This window comes from Acomys minous (assembly GCF_964271855.1).
Source record: "Acomys minous genome assembly, chromosome: 8".
Classification (NCBI taxonomy): domain Eukaryota; kingdom Metazoa; phylum Chordata; class Mammalia; order Rodentia; family Muridae; genus Acomys; species Acomys minous.
Genome location: NC_140489.1, coordinates 115,912,900 through 115,936,660, shown reverse-complemented (window position 1 = coordinate 115,936,660; position 23,761 = coordinate 115,912,900). Strand labels below are relative to the sequence as shown.

Genomic DNA, 23,761 nt, shown 5'->3' with positions numbered 1-23,761 from the left:
GGTATTAGAGCTTCGCATTAGCTGCTCTCTGGATGTATGACAGTGTCTTGTAGACTCCAGGATGCTGAGCATCTTTTGTTGATGTCCTTGCTGTCCGTTTGCTTTTTTTTTTCTTCAGTGCTGGTAATGAGGATAGAATCCAAAGCCTTCTGCATGCTAAGGAGCTGCTGTACCTCTGAGGCGTACGCCAGCCACGGCTCGTGCTTCACAGCGAACCGTTGTTCCGCTGTTTTGTTTAACTTTCGTCTCTTCATTTGGATTTGTTGCTTTGTTTAGTTCTTTTCATCAGATTTAGAAGAAATTATTTTAGTGAACTTGTACTAATAGGAACTAATACTATTAGTAGTATATATGTGGTGTGTATGCGTGTGTGTGTGTGTGTGTGTGTGTGTGTGTGTGTGTGTGTGTAACTGAATGACTTTGGCCAATTCACAGACCTCCCTGCCTAGTGTCTTCATGAGATCCTTTGGGACTGGAGTTACAGATGGTTGTGAGCTATCCTGTGGGTGCTGGGAACTGAACCCTGGTCCTCTCTGCAAGAACAGCAACCGCATTTAACCACCGAGCCGTCTCTCTAGAACCGCCCTCCCCCATGTCCTACCTGTCACTCCTGACTCTTCATGACATGGATGTACATGACTCAGAGGAGAGTGGGTGTGTGTGGAGACCTGGGAGTCCAAGGCACCGTGGGCAGGGCCAATGTTGGCATTTCTTTGTAGCTGAGGTGTCACAGATAAATTTATATTTGTTGTTTACAATGAAGATAACTGAAAATAACATGAGTTGCCCAAGTAATCATTCAGTTACACACACACACACACACACACACACACACACGACAAAACCACGTTACTGAAGAAACAAACCGAAAGCAGTATGTACAAGTCAACAGAGATGCATTATTGAAAACTGTACATCTATCTAAAAGAACTATTTAATAAGTAAGGACAAAATTCTGGAAGTACAGGCAAAAAGTTAAAATTTTTGTATTTAATTTCACCTCTTAAACAAAATGGAAGATGAATACAGAAATGGCTGCAACTATATCAAAGCACAGGCCTCAACAGAGCTACGTCCTCTGCACTTGTAAATAAAAATTTTTTTTAAATTACATTTATCTAACTTATTTATTTCTGTACCACAGAGTGTGTCTGGAGGTCAAAAGATGATTTTCAGGAGTCAGTTCTCTCCTTCCACAGCTGTGGATCCCAGGGATTGAATTCAGGTTATCAGGCTCAGTGGCAGGTACCTACCTTTACCTACTGAGCCATCCTGCCCTTGGGATGGCTGTTCTTGGTTCTCAAGCTGACTACATCTGGAATGAACTATAATCCAGAAATGGAGGGGACACCTGTGAGAGGTTTTTTTGCTTGGTTTGAAGTGGGTGGACTCACTTCTAATCTGGACCCTTGAGGTAGGAAGACATAAGCCTGTAAATGGATCTTCAGGCAGGAAGACAGATGCCTTTAATTCAGATCTTGAGGTGGGAAGATGCACCTTTAACCTGGCCCATACTTTCTGATGGGACATAGAAGAGTGTTTCTTAGCCTTCCTAATGCTGCTCTTTAATACGGTTCCTTATATTGTGGTGACCCCCAACCATAAAATTATTTTTATTGCTACTTCATAACTGTAATCTTGCTACTGTTATGAATTGTAATGTGAATATCTGACATTCAGGATATCTGATATATCTGATCCCTGTGAAAAGGTAGATCTACCCCCAAAGGGGTTAAGACCCATAGGTAGAGAAATGCTGACATAGAAGGAGGAAGGTTCTGTTCTTTGCCTGCTCCCCTCACCTTGCTAGCACATCCGTTCCTTCACTGGCATTAGAGCCTTCTTCTTTGGGATTCCAGTGTATACAAAGACCAGCTGAGACAGCCCGCCTTGTGGACTGAGTAACCATTGGATTCTTGGACTTTCTGTTCACAGGCAGCCATTGTTGGACAGCAGCCTGTAAGCCATTTCTAAAGTCCTCTTTCTGTGCATGTGTGCGTGTGCTTGTGCAAGACAGAGAGAGAGAGAGAGAGAGAGAGAGAGAGAGAGAGAGAGAGAGAGAGAGAGAGAGAGATTGAGATTCATTCTATAAAGTAGCACAAACAGCCCTCGGTTTTCTATCCTTCAGCCTCCAGTAGCTATCGCTGTGGGCTGTTGTCACCAGGCCTAGCTTACTAGCATTATTTTAAACTACTAATTTTGTGTTATAGCAGTAATAGAAAACCAGCACAATCTAGTCATTGGAAAACCCAAAAGAAGATGTCAGTGTAAGTCCTGTGGATAATATCTGTAGGAAGCCATGGCTTTGGAATGGAGTCCAGCAAAATGACCCAATACATCAAGCCGATACAGGTAGCGTTCAAGGGCAGGACCTGGAAATCACTGGCTTCAGCAAGCCCTGGAATGGACTGAGCAGCTTAACTATTAACTCTTGTACGTGTAAGTCCCGTGCTCCACAAACACCTTCAGATTACAGTGCTGGCTGCCATTCTGTTCTTCCAACTGCGTCATTTATGTATTGTTTGGTTTTGTTTTGCTTGTCCGAATAAACTCCATTTGCTATGATAAGCCTAAGGAATTTTTCCTCTCATCAATACAAATATATACATATTTATTTATTTAAAAATGAAAGCTGTGGACCCCACTACTAAATAACAGGATTGTCCGGCCACACTTGTTTAAACTCCAGCTATGTCACATTCGAGAGAGGTACTGTTGCCAGGTAATTACACTGGAGAACACGCGGACACTGTTAAAGCTGAAAAGAAAATCTGTATTGCCAGCCGTCGAATGAATGGGGAACTCACCCAAACTATACAGCCCGAGCCCCTCCCTTCTTTCTTTGCCTTTTATGCACAAACACTGCCTCCTGGTTGGCACACTTCAGTTAGCAAGGACAGTGAGCGGAAAGCGTAACTACAGAAGCCAAAAGGCAAGGTTAGGGACTTTCTGGGAAAGTCCTACTGATTAGGTCTTTGATGGATTAGGTCTTTGTTCCAGTTCTTGGCAGCTGTTGTGGCTTACCTGCTGTGTTCTGAGGTCAGAACGGTGCCTCTCACATGATGAGAGTTGTGCTAAGCTCTCGGGCCTGTTACAGTATACTTAAAAGAAAATGACACCTAATGGCTCTGGAAACCCCTACGCCTGTAGCATCAGTTAACTGAAGTGTAATGAGCCACCCACAATCTAATGACCTGCAGTAGTGGCCATTTCACTTGCTCCTGAGGCATCAGGTAAGTGATTTGAACAGCATTTTGCAGATCAGCCGTCTCCACGGGGCCACCTAAGCAGACTTAGTACAGCTGGCTGGCCTTTGGCCATCTCCTCTTATCCTGGGTTAGGATGCTAATCCAGACTTCTGCACAGGAGGGCAGCAGCGTGCCAGATGATGGGCTCAGGAGTTACAAATCTCCTCTGGAACCAGGCTCAGAAACCCCAGCTTGATGATTGTAGGAGGCAGAGGATCAAGGACAGCAGGAGAGCACAGCCCACAGAACCAACTGATCGGGCTCACAGAGGCTCACTGAGACCGAAGCAGCCATCACAGAGTCTGCAGGGGTCTGCACTGGGTCCTCTGTATATACGTTATGGTCGTTAGCTTGGGGGTTTTATGGGACTCCTAGCAATGAAAGTTGGGGGTGTCTCTGACCGTTTTGCCTGCACTTGGGACCCTTTCCTCCTACTGGGTTGCCTTGTTCAGCCTTGCTTTGTGCCTAGTCTTATTGTATCTTGTTACGCCGTGTACGGTCAAAAGAGCAAAAAAGGCTTGCTCTTTTCTGAAGGGAAACAGGAGCAGTGAATCTAGGGGAGAGGAGGTGGTGGTGGGAAACCGGAAGGAGTGGGGGGAGGGGAAACTGCAGTCAGGATGTATTGTGTGAAAGAAGAATAAAGAAAAAAAATAAACATGATGCTCCTGAAAAGACAGACAGGAAGGAAGGAAGGAAGGAAGGAAGGAAGGAAGGAAGGAAGATAGGAAGGAAGGAAGGAAGGAAGAAAAATCCTCATTTTTAGCTGGTTACCATCTTTGCAACTGGCCTGAGGTTGGAGACAGCCTTATGGGACCGAGCCCTCATCCTGTGGGGTCTGGTGCTATATCCGTGCTGGTAGGGTCAGAACTGATGTCCAGCAGGCCCTGCTGTGTGCTAGTTAGAGAAATAACCCACACAGTTAGGCTTACAGAATGGAACTGTGTTCTGAGTGTGCAGCAGAAAGATTCTGGTTTGGGCCTGCGGGCCGCCCCCACCCCATTCACTTAGCACAGTTCACGGGATATTCCTCTTATTCACAGAAAGCTATTTGTTCTTAAATACTTGATGACTATGCAAAAGGGGATACAAAGAGAGAGAGGGAGACAGAGAGGCAGAAGAGGTCTGAGCTGCTGACGCGCTGGCTCAGTCTACAGAAGGACTAAGGGATCATCTGGTTATCAACAGCCATGTTCAGCCAAACCTAGAAACATCTAAAGGTCTCCGTGTGCCACGCAATCCAGGGGATAGAGCCAGACCCCACCCAGCAAGCAGGAAGACCTTGATGGGCTAGGTGTCCTGGGAAGATGCTATTTTTTTTTTTTTGATTCCACGGCACAAAATAAGCTCCTGTATATAGATGGAAGACGTGGCACCTGGGGGCAGCCTGATGTTTGATCTTGATTATTAACTTGATGAGATTTACAATCACCATGGAAACAGGCTTCCCAGCAAGTCTGTGAGGGAGTTTCTAGTTAATTGAGCTGGGAAGGCCCACACTAACGTGGGCTGCACTAGTCTGTGAGCTGGGGTTTCAGGCTGAATAAAAAAGACCTGAGTGTCAGCCCTGGTCTCCCCTTCGCTTCCTGACTGTTAATACTGCGGAGCTGGCTGCCTCAGGCTCTTGCTGCCGTGACTTTCCACACCAGGAGGGACGAACAGCACCCTCAAACCAGGAGTCAAAACAAATCCTTTTGTTCCGGCAATAGGCAAAGTAACTAATACACAGAAGGTCCCAGTCAATACCAGAGCACATGGAAAAGACATGAAATGTTTTTTTTTTTAAGATTTATTTATTTATTATTTATACAGTGTTCTGCCTGCATGTTAGCTTGCATGCCAGTAGAGGGCACCAGATCTCAGTATAAGTGGTTGTGAGCCACCATGTGGTTGCTGGGAACTGAACTCAGGACCTTTGGAAGAGCAGACAGGGCTCTTAACCACTGAGCCTTCTCTCCAGCCTCTGTGTGGCTTTTGATACTAAAGCCATCTGTATAATGAGGAGGCTTGGCCATGGTTCCCTAGAATGGTGTTTTGTCCACACAGTCCAATGCAGAACAGAGGCCCTCTCTGATGATGACCATACCTTAGCTTAAGTCTAGAGCGTTCATATCTCAAAATTCTACTTACAGCCTCACATTATTTGATTGCATCCATTAAAATTAAGGGTAACTACCATTCTGTCCTTTGTAGTACGTAACAGAACATTTGCTGCTTGCTTTGACAATAGCCGCCCTGCTCCTTAGTGTGGCTTCACCCCTCCCTCTATTTAACAGCACCCAAAGCAAGCTTAACACACCATAGATCCCTGTGTGGCCCCCTCTGATCATGTGTAAGTAGGAAACATACTGAAGGTAGTTTAAGTCATTTAGGTACCAAACAATGTTCTAGAAGGAAATGCATCAATAAAGACTTAGCTAAAATGTGCTAAATAAATAATCAAAAAGATGAAGGTGCCGGGTGTGGTGGTACACACCTTTAATCCCAGCACTCTGGGGAGGCAGGGACAGGAGGATTGCTGTGAGTTCGAGGCCGGCTTGGTCTACAAAGCAAGTCCAGGACAGCCAAGGCTACACAGGGAAACCCTGTCTCGAAAAACAAACAAACAAATAAAAAAAGAAAAGAAGATGAAGGTGTAGAAAGGGGGATGGAGAAGAAATAGGTACCAGAATCCCACCTCGGACGTAGGCAACGAGGTGTCCGGAGGATGCTAGCCACGCTCCAGAAGGTGGGTCTGTTCTGGGAAGCAGGTAAGACTCTTGCTGAGTATCTGTGGAAGTTTTGACTTACACCAGCAGAGCATTTAAGTCTGAGCAGTAGAGGTGCTGGCCCATGCTGGGCTGCAGACAAGGGCTAGTGGGCATGAGAGGCAAAGAAGGAGACACTAAAAAGTCTTCTATTTTGTAGCCTATATTCTGGGCCAGGGAGCTGGAACAGTTTCTTCTCCCTCACCACTCATTTCTTTTCTTTCTATCTTTCTTTTTTTCTTTTTTCTTTTTCTTTATTTTTTTTGTTTGTTTTTTTGTTTGTTTTTGTTTTTTGTTTTGGTTTTTCAAGACAGGGTTTCTCTGTGTAGCCTTGGCTATCCTGGACTTGCTTTGTAGACCAGGCAGGCCTCGAACTCACAGGATTCACCTGCCTCTGCCTCCTGAGTGCTGGGATTAAAGGCATGCACCACGACATCCAGCTGCCATTCATTTCTATAATTCACTCCCTTTCAATTTTCCCAGGAATTCTGAGTCCTGGAGGGCAGGTGGTCATTGTCTACCCATGCCCCGCTTTCTCATTCCACACTTAGGTCTAGGTTTCCTATCCCAGGACAACCTGAGGAGCCTCTAGTCTGTGAGGTTAGGACACCCAGGGCCATCTTCACCTGTACAATTCTTCACACATGTGCTGCTTAAAACATGCAAGCGTGGGGGGGGGGTTGTGGTGTCATCCATCTGTAACCACAGCTCTGAGGCAGGAGGATAGAGTTTAAGGCTAGCCTAAACTACATAGCAAGTTGCCCAACATCTTGGATTACAAAGTGATTTCTTGTTTCAAAAACCAAACCCAAGTAACAAAATCTAAACAAGATATGCGAAGAGGCTGGGGTGTGGTGAAGCTCAGTGACATAGTTTGCCTAGCAAACCAAAGTCCCTGGTTCGATTCCCAGTGGAGGGGCAAAGAGTTCACTCAGAACAGAGCTGGGCACCTCATCCCTGCCCACTACGGCTCGGTGCTGGGGCTGCCTCAGTTGGACCTGGCCTAGGTTACAAAGCAGGGAGAGGACAAGGTGCCTCGGGGTCTTGCACCTGCGGCACTACCCATGTAGAGCCAGTGTCTAGCCAGTCACACTATGCAGGACCCGGGCCTGACCTCAGTGCACCAGAGGAGGAGACCAGATGCAGGCGTTAATCGCCTCCTGTGATGGCCTCTATTCGCTCACTGTCGCCCTCAACGCACCTTGTGCTCAAAGTCTCGGGTTTTCAAAACTTTGTCCTCCCCATCACACATTTTTTAAGGGATGGGGGACTCTAGGAAAACGAAAGCCCGGCATCCTGCATCTTACATGGGCCGAGTAGGTACCAGGTGTCCGGAGGATGCTGGCGATGTCCCATGAGGCCGATCAGTTCTGAGGCTTTGATCCTTGCTCTGGAGGGTCCGCCCCTTCCGTGCTCAGAGGCAGGGCAGGCAGGCTCAGACCCAAGAGCCGCGCACCATGGGGTGGCGGGGGAGTGGCCGGGTTCTTTGACCTCCAGGACGCTGATTAAAGAGGTGGCCCACAAGAGGTTGATCAGACGGCACCTCTCCAACTGCCCGATCGCCTGGCGACACACTGAAGACAGACCACTGCCTGCCGGCCATGGAGCGCTGCGTCAGAGTGAAGTCTTGGGTAGAACAGAATCGGGCCTCTTTCCAGCCCCCGGTTTGCAACAAGCTTATGTGAGTGCCCAGGACCCTGTGATTACTACCCATCGCCCACCCTTTTCTTATTCCTCTCGCTCCCCCTCCCTCTTCAACTGTCCCCTCCTCCTCTTGCCCTGAGCTCCCCACGCCCAGAAGTTTGAGGAAGCGGGTTTGCGGTCCCCCATGGTGCTTTCCGGGGAGGGGGGCGGGCGGGCGGGGGGGGGATGAGGACTGGCTGTTTTAGGTTTCACTACTGTTCCCCTTTCTGGAGACCTCAGTGGAGACTGTGGCCTTGACTTCTGAGACTGGCTTGAGTGTCTCTGAGGCTGTGAGAGATGAGGTGGCAGGGTGCAACATTCATTCCTTCCACGGCTGAAAACAACTTTCCAACTCAAAGAGGTTCCCATGTGCCTTGGTTGGAAAGTGTGGCTTTCAATGCCCTAGATGGGGGACCTTAGGGCCTGGGGACAGCTGAACCACACACCCCAACCCTGGCAAACCCTGAAGCCATGGAGTCAAAGGATCAACATCTTTTGATGATGATGATGATGATGATGATGATGATGATGATGTGTGTGTGTGTGTGTGTGTGTGTGTGTGTGTCCCCGCGCACGTGTGCATGTATGTGTCCAGTCTTAACTCACTATGCAGCTACGGGTGAGCTTGAACTCCCAATTGTCCTGCTTCCATCTCCCAAGTGCAAGAATTACAGATGTGTACCCCCACACCCTGTTTCTGAGGTGCTGGGGGTGTAAGTCAGGGCTTCCTGAATGCTAGGTGAGCACTTTTCCAAACTGAGCTACATCCCTAGGCATGGGGGGATTCTTTAATTCAGGGCTCAAGGCCACACACAAATACCAGGCCCTCCCAGGCCTCCTCCCGCGCGGAGTGACCTGCCTTTCATCTCAGACTTTCCTCCCTCACCTCGCTTTCCCCTCCCTCAATCCCACAGCTGAGCTTCTGGCACCACCGCCCCACACCTGGAGTCCCCACACTGATTTGTCTAAAAGTCATTCCCAGTGGGTAGTGTTTCAACCCTGACGTACCCTCTGACAGGAAGATTAGGCCAAGTATATTCGGGTCATCTCACTGAATTCTCACAGTAGGACCCCAGCGGGTGAGATTTAATAAGTAACTTTCCCAGCGTCACAGAACTAGCGAAGGGCAGAGTCCACATGCAAGCCCAGGAACAAAGTACACACACACACACACACATACACATGTTTGGCCACTGCACAATACCCCCCAGCTAACCGTCATGGCCCCTTGAAGCCGTCTCTCGTCTACCATTGCCGTCTCCCACCCCTCAGCTTTGTCATTCTTGCTGCTTTTCCTCCACTTAATCCCTGTCTCTCATTCAGACTCCTCCTAATCATCCTCCTTTCAATCCCATGGCCACTCCTCTGAATCCATCCACATCAGCCTGGTCAGTAGTGGCCAGCCTGCCTCCAGCCCCGCCCCGCCCCGCCCCGCCCCGCCCCCAGCCATCCAGCCCTCTAGAACTCCTACTGTTAAGGCCCTCCCTTTGTTCAGACAGCAGGTATTTGCTGAGCACCACGATGCTCTGGACATTGGGGATATGGCAGGAAGCAAACTGACAGAAATGCCTTCCCTATAGAACTGAAATTCTGCTAAGCAAAATGCCAACGGTAAGAACATGCCTGTGGGGGTAACTTCCCATCAGCGGGAGTTTTCATGGCAAGTCTGTGCCATGCCTGGCCCTAGCTTCTCTGGGGCTTTGCTAGTGTTGGTGGCATCCCTTGACCTCAAATGCCCCAGGTTTGGGGCGGTGGTGCCAAATTCATCTTCACAAACCCTCTCCTGTTGTGAGTCTCCATGTCTAAATTCCCACTCATAACACCCCAGGCTGCACTGAGCAAATCATAAGGCAATTGGAACTATCACTCCCTCCTGGTTGGGACTCCTGCTTCCTCAAGGCATTGTGTCTCTCCCGCGTCCCATCAAGATCGCCCCCTACTGCAACAACATGACATATAGCGCTGTTAGGGAGGCAGGCTCTGAGTGAGGTTCACACCCAGCTTTCATATGCTACAGCTATGTGATAGGTAACAGGTAGCATAGCTCACTCCGTTAAGCTTACTACACCTGCAATAGCCCTGATTCCAAATAGGGTCTCCTTCTGAGGTCCAAGGGGTTAGGACTCCAATGTAAGAATGTGGACCAGTTTGGGGATTCGAACTCTAACACCCCAGAGAGATGAGAAGCTGCTGGAGGGCTCTGAGCACAGGAGGAAAATGGTCTGGCTTGTGCAGTCTGACAGGAGGCTGGGGGGGGGGGGGAGGTATGGTGCTCAAAGGGACTTGTTCAGGCACTTTCTGTATGTGCTCCAAGTATATCTCAGTTATATCTATTAATAAAAGGCAAGGGAATAAAATGGCTGAAAGAATGGGCCAATGGGAAAGATGCTTTATCATAAGCCTGAAGGACTGAATTGACTCTTAAGTGTTATCCTCTGTCCTCCACACTTGCAGCCTTTAAGACCATCACTGAGGCAGGACAGGAATCCTGGAGGCCGGAGCCATGGAGGGTTGCTGTTTGCCGGCTTGCTCTCCATGGCTTGCTCGGCCTGCTTTCTCATAGCACCGAGGACCACCAGCCCAGGGATGTCCCCGCCGACAGTGAGCTGGGTCCTTCCCCATCACTCAAGACATCAGTCTGGCTTATAGGTCAATCTGGTTGCAAGGGGTGGGGGATTTTTCTCAATTAAGGTTTCCTTTTCCCAAATGTCATAAAAGTATTTAGTACATTCCCCTACCCAGATCTAGGCGATGGACAAGACATTCTCCATGGTTGAGTGGAGAGTGGGGACTGACTTTCACAGGAACTCTGGTGCCCCATTTTTAATCACATCTCCTTGATGGGGAGGCCTGGTGGCACTCAGAGGAAGGATAGCAGGTTACCAAGAAGAGACTTGATACCCTATGAGCATATATAGGGGGAGGAGGACCCCCTCAGTCACAGACATAGGGGAGGGGAATAGGGGGAAAGCGAGAGGGAGGGAGGATTGGGAGGATATAAGGGATGGGCTAACAATTTAGATGTAGTGTGAATAAATTAATAAAATATTTTTAAAAGTATTTAGCACATAAATACATTAGAAATAACACCTGCAAAGTGAATTAAAGCTGCCTCTCCAGATGAGCAAAATAAACCCCAGTAAAGTCAACCAACACGCCTTTGCCACAAAGCTGAGTTGATCTTAGGAGGCTGGCTCCAGTGCCTGTGCTTTTGAACATGCCAGACACGTGTCTCCATCCCCTGCGAGTCCCCCGAGTATTGTCCCCAGTGGTGGACAGTCTCACAAGCAGACAGGTCGAGGGCTTCTCTTTGTTTTGCTGTCGCTGAGATCTTAAAGCATGGTCCTGGCGCCATGAAGAGTGATGCGCTGCAGCGCTGCCTCTCTGTTGGTCTGAAGACACGCAGGCAGTCACCCCGGGACACGTAATTGCATGAGGAACAACCTGGGCCCGAGGGAGGCCTGCTAGTCTCCTAAATGCATGCACCAGACCTCCTCCTGCCCCCACAGGTCCTCACCCCGCCCCTTTTGCTGCCAGAAGTTGATTCAGACCCTGTTCTTGCTTCCCCACTGCAGGCACCAGGAGCAGCTCAAAATCATGTTCGTCGGAGGCCCCAATACCAGGAAGGATTATCACATTGAGGAGGGTGAGGAGGTAAGTTGGTGGAGGCTGCTTGCCCTTGCCACCTGCTGCCCCTTGGGGTGGGCCAGACGCATCCTAGGACTAGATTGAGTGGTCCAGAGAAAAGCAAACATGACTCTCACAGGAAGGGAAATTGCTGCCTTAGAATCAGGGTGTCTGCCTTCTGCCCCGGGATCTCTCCTGGGGAGGCTGTGGGGTCTCCACTTTCACAGACATGTGGCTTATATTAATGGCTCCTCTTCTTCAACCTTCAATCAATAGATATGATCGCTCCCCTCCATATAAGACAAACTCTGAGGGGCTCCGTTGTACTTTGAGCCCAGAAGCCAGCTTCCCCCTGTCTAATGACACAAGGAGGTGGAAAGGAAACACGGAGGGGGGGGGGCAGCAAGGAGGAAGAGCACGGGTGGTACTGAGGGAGTTGGGACCAAGTGGGTCCTTTTTACTACTAGAGGGAACAAGTCCTGAGTTACTAGGGCTACTATGACGTGGAGTCTGGAGACTGAGCTCTGTGCTTCTCTGCTTGCTTACCAAAGCCACGTTGTAAAAGAGCAAAAGTTGGAGTCGGGCGTGGTGGCACACACCTTTAATCCCAGCACTCAGGAGGCAAAGGCAGGTGGATCTCTGAGTTTGAGGCTAACCTGGTCTACAAAGCAAGTCCAGGACAGGCCAGGGCTACACAGAGAAACAAAAACAAAAACAAACAGAACAAAACAGAAAAAAGGCAAAACTGTTGAGTGTGATGATGCATACCTGTAATCCTAGCACTCAGGAAGGAAGGCAAAGAGGATCAAAGGTCAAGGATTGCCTACACCACAAAATAAGAACTTGTTTTGCAGAGGAGAGTGGGGGGAAAAGACACAGACAGAGCCCCAAAGTATTTATCATATATCAGGATGTTGTGGGAGGACCCCTTGTTTTCTGGAAGCCCTGGTTCTGGGGTTTGAGTCTCCACCCCTATCACTGACACCCCCTCACGCCAACCTAGGGCTGCTCGCCTGAGACTCGCTCTGTCAACAAATCCTGAAGGCCCAGTGTGCGCGTTAGACACCAGAACAGCAGGCAGAGGGCGAGCTGAGCAGAACCAGTTCCACAAACGTTGACCTCCCTGACACTGGCTTCCTGTGATGAAAAAAGACAGGAAACCCTAAAACTGCAGGGTGGAGATGGGTCAGAGCTGAGGTGCTGTGGTGCCTGAGGCCCAGCTAGCCTTTCCCCCGTGCCTCCCCAGCTCCATCTCCACTCAACAGTTAGGCCAGCTGTCCCCCATCTCGCTCTCTCTTCTTCTTCAGCCGTCTCATCTCAGGGTCTCTCTGTGCTGTTCAGGTGGATGTGTGTCTGCGCCGGATGGTTTTTATGTCAACTTGACACAAGTTAGAGTCACCGGAGAGGAGGAAGCCTCCATTGAGATAGGGCCTCCATAATATTTGGCAAGCCTGCTAGATATTTATTTTCTTTGTTTTTGTTTTTGTTTTTCGAGACAGGGTTTCTCTGTGCAGCCTTGGCTGTCCTGGACTCACTTTGGAGACCAGGCTGGCCTCGAACTCACGAAGATCCACCTGCCTCTGCCTCCCAAGTGCTGGGATTAAAGGCATGCGCCACCACGCCTGGCCTGTTGGACATTTTCTTAATTAGTGGGAGGGCTCAGACCACTGTGGGTGGTGGTGCCATCCCTGGGCTGGTGGTCCTGGGCTCTATAAGAGGGTTCTATTAAAAAAAAAAAAAGCAGGCTGAGCAAGGCATGAAGAGCCATGGCCTCTGCATCAGCTCCTGCCTCCAGGTTCCTGCCCTGCTTGAATTCCAGTCCTGACTTCCTTCAGTGATGAAGTGACAATGGAAGCATAAGCCAAATAAACCCTTTCCTCCCCAAGTTGCTTTGGTTGTGGCGTTTCATCACAGCATTGATAACCTTGAGTAAAACAGTGTCTCCCTGAGTCCTGGGGCTAGTCCATTTTGCTCTTCAGCTGGTGGCTGAGAGATGAGTTGGGCTGGCTTCAGTGCGGAGGAACACTTGCTGACTCAGGGAAGTCTGCCTGGAGGTGGGTTTGTGGTATTTGGACCTATTGTTGGTAGGGGGGCAGGGTTTGATACCTCTCCAGTCCCTGGGCAACCTCAGAGCCAGCCAGGCAGCATCTTCTCTGTCCTTGTCTGTCCTCACCCAGAGCCTAAGCAGTCACCCTGAGTGGTGTTTAAGGCACATCTGACCCTGGCTGAGCTCTGCAACAGCCTTTAGGTGCCCTGGACCCACTCACCACTCAGACCCCACTTCTCTGGCAAGTCATGTGACTAGCCACGTCCTATCCTGGACCCTCAGTCTGAGCCTTTTCTTGCAGCACATGGGACTCTAGCTCTGCCTGTGGAGAAAGCAATGCACACAGAATAGGTACTTAATAGGTGTGGGTCCTGACCTGTTGCTGGTTCCCCTGTCTGTGAGTCCTTTCCAGGTCGCAGAAGAGAAGCCGGACTCAATTTAATATCGGTGTGAGCTGGTACACTTAATCTCCCGGCTGGCCCTAGGCCTCCAACATCATTTACTTCCCAAGGAACGTAATTCCTTTTGGATTGCCCAGGGCTACTGCGACTTTCTGCTGTCAGGGATATGTCCTCTACCATAGGCCAGGCCCACCCCTCAGCACAGGGAAGGCCTTTGGGCATGGAGGAAGGCAGAAAAATTCCACTGCTGCCTTCTTGTTTTGATCAATGGCTGTTAATATCTTTTTGTCAGCCTGGGAAAGGCTTGAATTTGGCCCCTTTCCTCCCACCGTTCCCTGATATTTGCAGGATCTGGGGACCTTAACCTGTCCCCATAACTCTGAGGTCCCTCTTTGCTTCTACCATGAAAGGACCCAAGACTTACACTAAGAACTGAACACACACACACACACACACACACACACACACACACACACACACACAAGCTCAATTGCTTCCTATGAAAAAAACTTAAGAGTTTTCTGATTTGTATTAAATAACATATAAGGTGTGTGTGTGTGTGTGTGTGTGTGTTGTGGAAGATTAAACTAAGAGCCTTATATATACTACATAATAAACATTCAGCCATGGAGCTGTGTCTTCAATCACATGGCTTGTTTTTAATAATGAAAGTAAATACCATTCATTGCAGAAAACAGAAGTGTAGACAGTTTTACCTCCCTCACAACCATGAACACTGTCACCTATGTCATCTATGGACTATGTCATCTATGGACTGTGTCATCTATGGACTATGTTATCTATGGGCTTCTATGTAATTGGAATCCTCTGGAGATTTTTTTTTTTTTTTTTGCTTTGTTTTTGAAACAAGGTCTCACTCTATAGCCCAGGCTAGCCTCAAACTCAGGGCAATCCTCCTGCCACATAAAGACACAAGTCATCATGTCCAGCTCAAAGCGTACTGATGGGGATTTTGGGATAGAATAGAAAACTTAGTAGGCATCCCCTAGAGAGCGCCCAGCTGCCAACTCCAACCACCTAGCCCGTCAAATTCCACAGCCCAGTGCCAGAGCATCTCAATGGCTGGAGGAATCCACCAGGGCCCCAGAGCCACACACAGGCTACAGTCCCAACTGCAACTCCAGGCCTCACTAGCTTAGACCAGCTGCTTTGGGCCTCAGCTTTCTTCAGAATAGGGCTAATAATGTCCATGTTGGGGTTGTAAGATTTCTAATGTGGGTAAAAGAGCCCAGCCTAAATTAGAGGGTATCACGGCTGCACCACTGAATTCTTCAGCGAGCCTTCTACATTCCTCCTTCTAGCCAGGCACCTGCTGTTGCATGCTGGGTAATCTGATGGACACCTACATGTTCCAGTTGTGATCCCCCCTGCATGTCTCCAGCCTTCTTGTCTGTGGCCTGGAGGAGGGGGTACAGGAGCCTCAGGGTATGAATGCTGGGGCTGTTCATAAGCCCTGAGGCCTTCAGAAAGTGTTTCCAGTTTTCTGCTCAGACCTCAGGTCCTAAGCAGAAGTTAAGGATCTAAAAGACGGAGCAGGACATCTCAGGGTCTTTGTTTTCCCACAGGTGTTTTACCAGCTGGAGGGAGACATGGTTCTCCGTGTCCTGGAGCAAGGAAAACACAGGGACGTGGTCATACGGCAGGGAGAGGTGAGGCTGACCCCAGGGGAAAGAAAGGCAAAGGGCATCAGAGCAGAAACCCACCCTGGTTCATTGTCCTGCCCATCTTCAGGCCTTTCCCTTTCCGAGCATGGGCCAACACTCCCTTGGGTTTTCTGGGTAGAAGCTGGGCAGAGCCTCCTGCTGCCCCATGGGTCACCCAGCGTGCAGGGGACACTAAGGTCACCTTGAGGGACTGCAGCCTTACCAGATTCCTGTTCTCCACCCCTACAGATATTCCTCCTGCCTGCCAGGGTGCCCCACTCCCCGCAGAGGTTTGCCAACACCATGGGGCTGGTGATTGAGAGAAGGAGGCTGGAAACTGAGCTGGATGGGCTGAGGTAACTGTGCATGTTGTCTTGTGGGGCTTGGGTGATCTGAGAGGCTAAGAACAGAGGGGTATAGCTCAAAAGTATAGCAGGAAGGATCTGTGACAGACTCAAGAAAGTACTTCCTGGCCACTAACAGCCACTAGAGCGCTTGACAACAGGAAGTGATGGTGACCCCAGATCTGCTGGCAGAGCCGAGAGTTGAGAGTGGGTTTGAGGATGAGAGGAAGGGGTATTCTTTGTGGTACACATGAAGACTTTAGCTGGACTTTGAATTTGTCCTTCTGCAGGTTGGCCGGGAAACTGGTACTGGGGAGGGATGAAGGAAGCCAGAAAGCCACATGTTCTGCTCTAGGCGAATGATGCTGCTTCTAGCAGCCTGGGCCTGCAGAGTTATCCTCAGCCAGTGCCTCCACCTCAGGTCACAGCAAGCATGAGCATCTGGCCAGGAGCAGGTGTGCCCCAGGCAGCACCAGCTAGGGCTTTCTGTGGATGTGGGTTTTCCCTATACTCACCCATGATGCTGGGGGCTAGGTGCGCTGAGCATCTGCTCTTTTTGAAGCTCTGGAGGCTGAGCCCAGGGATTTGCACATACTAGAAGTGTTCTCTGGTAGTCACTGGAGAAGAAACTAGGCCATGGAAAGGTAACTTGCTAGACCTGGCATTACAGAGAAATACGGAGCAGGTGTGCATGCTGGGTCAGCAAAGTGGAAGAAGCAGGTCCTGGAGGGTAAAGTCAGACTCCATCCCACTCCCCTTGGGGCTCCATCAGTCTCTGGACCAGCTGTTCTCCACATGTGGGCCACTACCCTCTCAGGGGGGTCGAATGACCCTTTCACAGGAGTCACCCAAGACCATAGGAAAGAATTTACATTACGATTTATAGCAGCAACAGAAGTACAGTTATGGAGTAACAATGAAATAATTTTGTGGCTGGGGTCACCACAGCATGAGGAACTGTGTTAAAGGGTCGCAGCATCAGGAAGGTTGAGAACCACCGCATTAGACTATTATACTCTAAAAGGAGAACCAAAAATTTTCCTGCAACCATGTTTTTGTTTGTTTGTTTTTGTTTTGAGACAGGGTTTCTCTGTGTAGCCTTGACTGCCTTGGACTCACTTTTGTAGACCAGGCTGGCCTCAAACTCACAGAGATCTTCCTGCCTCTGCCTCCCAAGTGCTGGAATTAAAGGCATATGCCATCACCGCCCAACTTTTTGCAACCGTGGTTTGGATTTTCAAAGAAAACTTACATTTCTCATTAAGTTACCAGAATCAAAATTCTTTGCCCCACATCTTCTGTTAGAAGGGGCATATTTATGTACTCATTTTTAAAAAATGAGTCGAGCCAGGTGTGGTGGTGCACACCTTTAATCCCAGCACTTGGGAGGCAGAGGCAGGTGGATCGCTGTGAGTTCGAGGCCAGCCTGGTCTACAAAGCGAGTCCAGGACAGCCAAGGCCACACAGAGAAACCCTGTCTTGAAAAACAAAAACAAAGAAAAAGAAAGAAAGAAAGAAAACAAGTAATTAAAAAGCAGGAATGGAAGCCCTTTGTCATTCTTCTGTTAGTCATAAGAGGTGACCTTTTTTTGTTCACAGCTGTCCCTTACAACCCTTCAGTCTTATTACATGCATGCATTTACATTTTACTTTGTTTAGTAAAAAAAATAAATAAATAAACAATTGTTGTTGGGGCCAGTGAGATGGCTCAATGTAAGGTGCTGGCTGCCAAGCCTGAGGGCCTGAGTTTGATTCTGGGGATCCACATGGGGAAGGAGTGAACTTCTGAAAGTTTTCTTCCAACCTCCATAGCCCATGCGCTGGTGTGCATGCGCCCTAAATAAATGTAAGAGAAAAAAAAAGTCATGAGGCACTGCAGACTTCTAGAATGTACCCAGAATTTATATAACGGAAGCCACATGTCTACTGGAAAAGTTCACAACTATTACTCATATTGTTAACAATTCCATATATATGAATATATAAATTACATACACACATATGTATATGTATATATTGCTGATGGCTACACCACAGACTGCAGCATAATGGCCTGTTATATAGGCAGGTAGCTGGCCTTAAATCCCCTCTAAAGTGCCCTCTGAGGAGGCATCTCTGGTGAGTTATTGGTGTCCTCAATAACATTTTACAGCAAATTCAATAACAGATTTCATCTGGCTACTTTTGACCTTTAATAAAAGCAAGGAACTCAACATTAAAATGCCACCCTGAGGCCATTCATGAGGGCACCGCAGTCCCATAATGAAGCCTTCCAGTAGCCAGCTCCATCCCAGGGTAGAAGCTAGCTGGGTAGGCTCACAGTATGACTGCAGCTTCTTCCTCTCCATAGGCCTGTCCCTGCCTTTCTGGTGACAGGTGAAGACCAGACAGAACTGGGCTGGTCTGATGCAGGTGCAGGTGCTGGTGCAGGTACAGGTGCAGGTGCAGGGATTGAAGATTCTGGTGACAACTGCTCCAGCACCTGCCTTGGGCTGGGGCCAGTGACACAGCAAAGATCTGCCTGCTCAGGTGTTCCCTGCTGGTGGGACATTGGTGGCAGAGGTGATTGAAGGCTGTGTGTGCTAGAGAAGGCCAGAGCTCACTGCCCTCTGACCTCTGAAACAGAAGACTCCCTCCCTCATGGAGAGCAGGTGGGGGATGGGGGGGTGCTTCATTGGCTGCTGAAGTTTCTGTGCATAAAGACTCAAAGAACAGACAGCATCACTTGCAGCTACCTGCCCGAGATTCAGGCTCAGCTTCATGTTCCTTTTGCCGAAAACAAATACACTTAGATTAAATGTTCTCCAGGCTTCGGTCTTGAATATAGCCCACTCTGCCATATGTGTGTGTGTGTATATATATATATATTGTGTAATCTCTGCCAAGTCATTCTGTTTCCGAGCCCTATCTTCCGAGTTCTATCTTCTTCACACACGCCAGGTTTAAGTGTGATCCCTGGGCTGTGCCAACGGGGGTAACAAAACCAGCATGGCTATGCAGTGCCTGGGCTCAGAAAGGGGCCCTCAAGCAGAGTTGCCCCAAAGCTGCCCAGGTGGAGAGTAAGTTACCTTGACCTCCCCCCCCCCACTCCCACCCGTTTTGGCAGGTACTATGTGGGAGACACTGCGGATGTCCTCTTCGAGAAATGGTTCTACTGCAAGGACCTTGGAACGCAGTTGGCCCCCATCATCCAAGAGTAAGTCCCCAACTGGACCCCTCCCCTCACTGCCCTTCAGCTTTGCAATGCCCACTGGCCTGGAGCCAGCAGAGGCGGGAGTTACTAAGAGCCTCTGACCTTAGGGATGGGACAAGCTGCTCTGCAGGGTTGGGAAGGAAAGTAAGATAAGTCATCGAATCATGTGAGGGTCTGTGAATGTGTACTGGCTCCGGTGTGTGTGCGTGCGTGCATGCATGCGTGCGTGAGTGCGTGCGTGCATGCGTGTATGCGTGCATGTATGCGTGCGTGTGTGGATGGGTGAGTGCAGGCGTGTGTGTGTGTGTCTCAGTGGCATCCTAACAGAAATGCTGCCATTCCCCTCCTTCCTGCTTGCCCCTGCAGGTTCTTCCGCTCTGAGCAGTACCGAACAGGAAAACCCAACCCTGGTGAGGCCCCTGACTGCCACATTTTCCTTCTCTTTCTCCCTCACTCTCTTCCTCTAGTGGGGTGGGCATTGACTCAGAGTCCCAGGAGCCTCTTTCTAAGACTTCTGCCCCAGTGCAGACAACACCAAGTAGCACCCCCATATGACTGCTTAGCCATAAGGCTGCACCCAAGTCCCATATAGGCTATTGAGTTAGGGGTCCTGGGACCCCGCTATACTGGGGCTGGGTGGGCTGAGCCTGGAGGTCATTGCTCATCAGAGTGTCGCTAGCACAGACCAGCTGCTGAAGGAGCCACCATTCCCACTGAGTACACGATCCATCATGGAGCCCATGTCACTGAAAGCCTGGCTGGATGGCCACTCCAGGGAGCTGCAGGCAGGCACATCCCTCAGCCTGTTTGGGGACACCTATGAGACTGAGGTAACATGGCTTGAGGTACTGCACATCCACCCATCCAGCCCCTGAGAAGTGAAGCAATCTCCTTCCCCCCCTGCTCCCCCATTTCCCTCCCCATCTCTCCCCACCCCCCTCTCTCTCTCACACACACACACACACACACTTACAGAGAGACACACACTTTAGAGACTGGAGAATAGACTTCTCGTTCTGTAATTCTCTGGTGGCTTCATGGTCCCAGGGACAGTTTGTTTGCAGAGTAGAGATTCTTCACCCATTGTCAGCTTCCTGGGTGCCTGCCTCTTACCCACTCCTGAGCTTTTGGCACGTGGGAGCTTGGAAGATGAAGAGAAAGCATTATTTGGCGGAGGGCTGTGCAGCAATTTATAGAGATCCTATAAGCTAGCCTACTGTCTAATATGCCTGCTGCTTCAGGCTTGGGTAAGAACAAGACAGTTACTATGGACAAGTGAACTAACAAGTGCCAGTTATGTGACAGCTTATTTACTAGAGAAAACACAGAAAGTCATAGAACGATAAAGGAAAGGAAGTCATGGAAAGCTCCTGGAGAAGGTGATGCGCGCATAGAAATTTTTAATTAAAAACATTTAGATTTCTTTATGTTATTTTATGTTTATCAGCGTTGGCCTGCATGTGTGAAAGGAAACCACATGCTTGCATGGTGCCTATAGAGGCCAGAAGAGGGCGTTGGGCCCTCTGGGATTGGAGCTACAGATGCTTATGAGTGACCATGTGGGTCCTGGGAACCGAGTCATCTGTGAGAACAAGTGCTCCTAACCACTGAGCCATCTCTACAGCCCCCACGTAGAATTGTAAATCTGATGTAAGGGTTCACAGGAGGAAGAAACAGAGAGGTGGATGGAGCATTCTGGAAGAGGAAAAACATAAAGGCCTGAAGGACTGAAAGAGCCTCCCCCTGCAAGCCCTGAGGCTGGTCAGAGCCAGGTGCGGAGACAAGGATGAAAGCTGGGTTGCTAGCTGCTGCTGGAGCTTTGCTGAGCTAGGTAGTCTAAGGGAGGGGACATGTCCTAGAGACAGTGGGGCTTCACCCAGGTGTTGAATGGGGAGCCTAGAGTGGCCTTTCAAAGCCATCGACCTTCCTTTGTGAGGCTGGGTCAGAGAACAAGGTGACACCTACAGGGATGCCGGTATCGACGTGTGATGGCTTCCCAATGGCACAGCCTGTATGTTTAGAAATAGTCACTGCAAGTCAGAGAGATGGCTCAGTGGGCAAAAGTGCTTACTGTGTAAGCCCGCAACCCGAGTTTGATCACTGGGACCCACATAAAAGTGGAAAGAGAACTGATCCCACAAATCATGGCGTGTATGCCCATATGTACACATCACAAATTCAAAAACAATGAAGAAGAAGAAGAAGAAGAAGAAGAAGAAGAAGAAGAAGAAGAAGAAGAAGAAGAACAAAAACAAGAAGAACAAGAAGAAGAAGAAGAACAAGAAGAAGAACAAGAAGAAGAACAAGAAGAAGAACAAGAAGAACAAGAACAAGAACAAGAAGAACAAGAAAAGAAAGAAAGAAAGAAAGAAAGAAAGAAAGAAAGAAAGAGAAAGAAAGAAAGAAAATAGTAGTCACTCAGGGGCAGGAGGCTCACAGAGTGTAGGCTTGGACTTTCCTTTCAGTACCAGGGACACCCAAAGCTTATGGGTGGCCGTGATACTGGGACACAAAACCTGAAGCCCCTTCCACCCACCACAGCTGGAGCTCATGGCTTCCTCCCACCCTCTTATCTAGCTGCCCTAGTTTTCCACAGCAAACATCCATTAACCCATTACAGCCAGGCGGAGCACAGGCCCTCTGTGATCACGAGGCTAACGGGCCTGAGCCTCTTTCCCTTTCTTCTCAAGTCAGACTCTGAACATCTCACAGGAAGGGTTGTGGAAATCCGGGCAGCTGGATGGTTGTGCCCGCATGTCAGCTGGTGACACTCAAACTGCAGAGCGCCACCTGTGTGGTCGTGAATAACGAGCAGGGCACAGGCAGTTGGTGGTAGGTGGGTCTCCCTTTCTGATTCCTGTCAAGTGGGGATGAGGCAGTGACAATGGCCACATCTTACCCCTTGAAGGTCATAGTGGTTGAGAACCAAGGTCAGGACTATCTCCCAAATGGGACAGGATCGTCCCCCCGGAAAGACCCTGCTTTGTCTCCCACCAGGTCATCGCCCATGGACAAGGTAGCAGCAAAGGCCCAGGACAGGATGTCGACGTGTGGCTGTGGCAGCTGGCAAGTGGTATCCCGGGACAGGGTGGCACAACTTCCTGTCCACGGAGCCTGGGTTGTCCCTGGACCTCAAGCTTCTACAGTGAGACTCCTGGGGACATTAAAGCAGGTTTAGAGACCTGACAGTTCCCCACCCTCTTTTGTTGTTCTGTTTTGTTTTTGTGACATTGGGAACAGCACTTAGGGCGCCCTGCAAGGCGAGAGCTCTACCATGAAACCCTCTCACCCCTGCCATGCTCACCCCTGCACTCAGGCTGGCCTTGAGCTCAGTCTCATCAGCCTCCATTTGAGTCTGCTCTCCTTTCACAGGAGGGCTCCTCTAAGGTGACAGTGGGAGGACAGTGTGTGTGCCTGGCTCCAGATGACAGCCTGTTGGTGCCTGCTGGGAGCTCGTGAGTATATTCAGGGTCGTTCTGTTTTGTTTGGTTTGGTTTGGTTTTTCAAGACAGGGTTTCTCTGTGTAGCCTTGGCTGTCCTGGACTCGCTCTGTAGACCAGGCTGGCCTCAAACTCACAGTGGTCCGCCTGCCTCTGCCTCCCAAGTGCTGGGATTAAAGGCGTGCGCCACCACGTCTGGGTTTTTTGTTTTGTTTTTGCAGGGACCTTCTGAAACTGTGAGACGGAGCCCCTTTCCCTGGAATCTCCGGGCTCTGACCTTGCCTATCTGTGTCTTCACAGGTACACGTGGGAGCGAGCACAAGGGTCTGTGGCCCTGTCTGTGACACAGGACCCTGCCTGTAAGAAGCCACTGGGGTGACTCTCTTATGTGGGTGCCTGAGCGCTGTCCTGCAGCTGCCCCTTCTGCCTCACCACATCTCCAGGGACATCATTAAGCACCTCAACAAGGCCCTTTGCTTGGTCATGGGTTGTCACTGTCACCACTACTCCCCCCCACCCCCGACATCTCCAGCCCAGGATGCCAGACTCCTAGGGTACCAGTAGCTCCCCTTTCTTCTAACAGCCTACACTGCTCAGCTAGGTGCACACTGTCCCCATGGGTCCACCAGCCTGACACTAAGAAATCTCTCAAATAAAGGCATCCCGCTGAACAAGTGCTGTGAGCTGTAGGTGGCAGGCCCTGTGTCACCTGTGATGTGTTGTGTCTGGGGCTTAGGGACACCAGTCACCGTAAGGAGTTGGCGGACCTGTTACTGTGTCACCACCACGTGTGGATGTGCGTTTCTCACTGCGTATGCAATGCTGAGCCACACATGCTCTGAGTCCTGCATGGCTGTATAGCCCGTGCTTCTTTGTACCTTTTTCTGTTTCCACTCGTTCATTTATTTGTTAACACAACTTAAAAAACAACAACAACACAACAAAACCCCACTCTGTTGAGTTTCTTTCTCAATCACAGAAGTCATTTATGCTAATCGTGGAAAATAGAAATGCCTAAAATGCAGAGTTCCCTGTCCCCAGAGTTAGCCACTAGTCACAAGTGGAGGAATGGCAAAGTGGAGAGACAAGCACAGCCTTCCTCAGCCGCCTGGGCTCACGAGGACATTACCCAGGCTGCATCTGCAAAGCAGGCCTAAGCTTGGAGGCATCACTTCCTCGAGAAATGGGAACTAGACCCTGTCTCCCTGGCCCAGCCTGATGTCACTGCTCTGACACACTCCACTGGAGGGCAAAGGGGACCCGACTTTGTGGAGGGGGGCTTTCTGGCCCTGAGCTTCCTACCTGCCTTCCTACCCCAAAGCCTTTCCCATAAGCAAAGAAGGAGCACACGGGTGCCACTGTCCAGAGTG

The 23,761-nt window shown here is 49.6% G+C and overlaps 1 protein-coding gene across 1 annotated transcript; it reads left to right on the top strand.

The window, feature by feature from the left end:
* Window positions 1-7,395: 7,395 nt before the first annotated feature.
* HAAO (3-hydroxyanthranilate 3,4-dioxygenase) lies at window positions 7,396-23,087 on the top strand. Its single transcript, XM_084792790.1, has 10 exons — window positions 7,396-7,673; window positions 11,251-11,329; window positions 15,337-15,420; window positions 15,664-15,770; window positions 18,865-18,954; window positions 19,318-19,361; window positions 19,636-19,781; window positions 21,949-22,017; window positions 22,324-22,406; window positions 22,692-23,087. The coding sequence occupies exons 1-10, from the start codon at window positions 7,594-7,596 to the stop codon at window positions 22,768-22,770; spliced, it is 861 nt and encodes a 286-aa protein (XP_084648916.1). The 5' UTR covers window positions 7,396-7,593; the 3' UTR covers window positions 22,771-23,087.
* Window positions 23,088-23,761: the final 674 nt, after the last annotated feature.

Bases quoted from the DNA above. Each gene is read 5' to 3' on its own strand.
- HAAO (XM_084792790.1), top strand. From the start codon at position 7,594: ATGGAGCGCTGCGTCAGAGTGAAGTCTTGGGTAGAACAGAATCGGGCC. The intron at 18,955-19,317 runs GTAAGTCCCCAA...TTGCCCCTGCAG, and splicing joins TTGGCCCCCATCATCCAAGA to GTTCTTCCGCTCTGAGCAGT. The intron at 22,407-22,691 runs GTGAGTATATTC...GTGTCTTCACAG, and splicing joins TTGGTGCCTGCTGGGAGCTC to GTACACGTGGGAGCGAGCAC.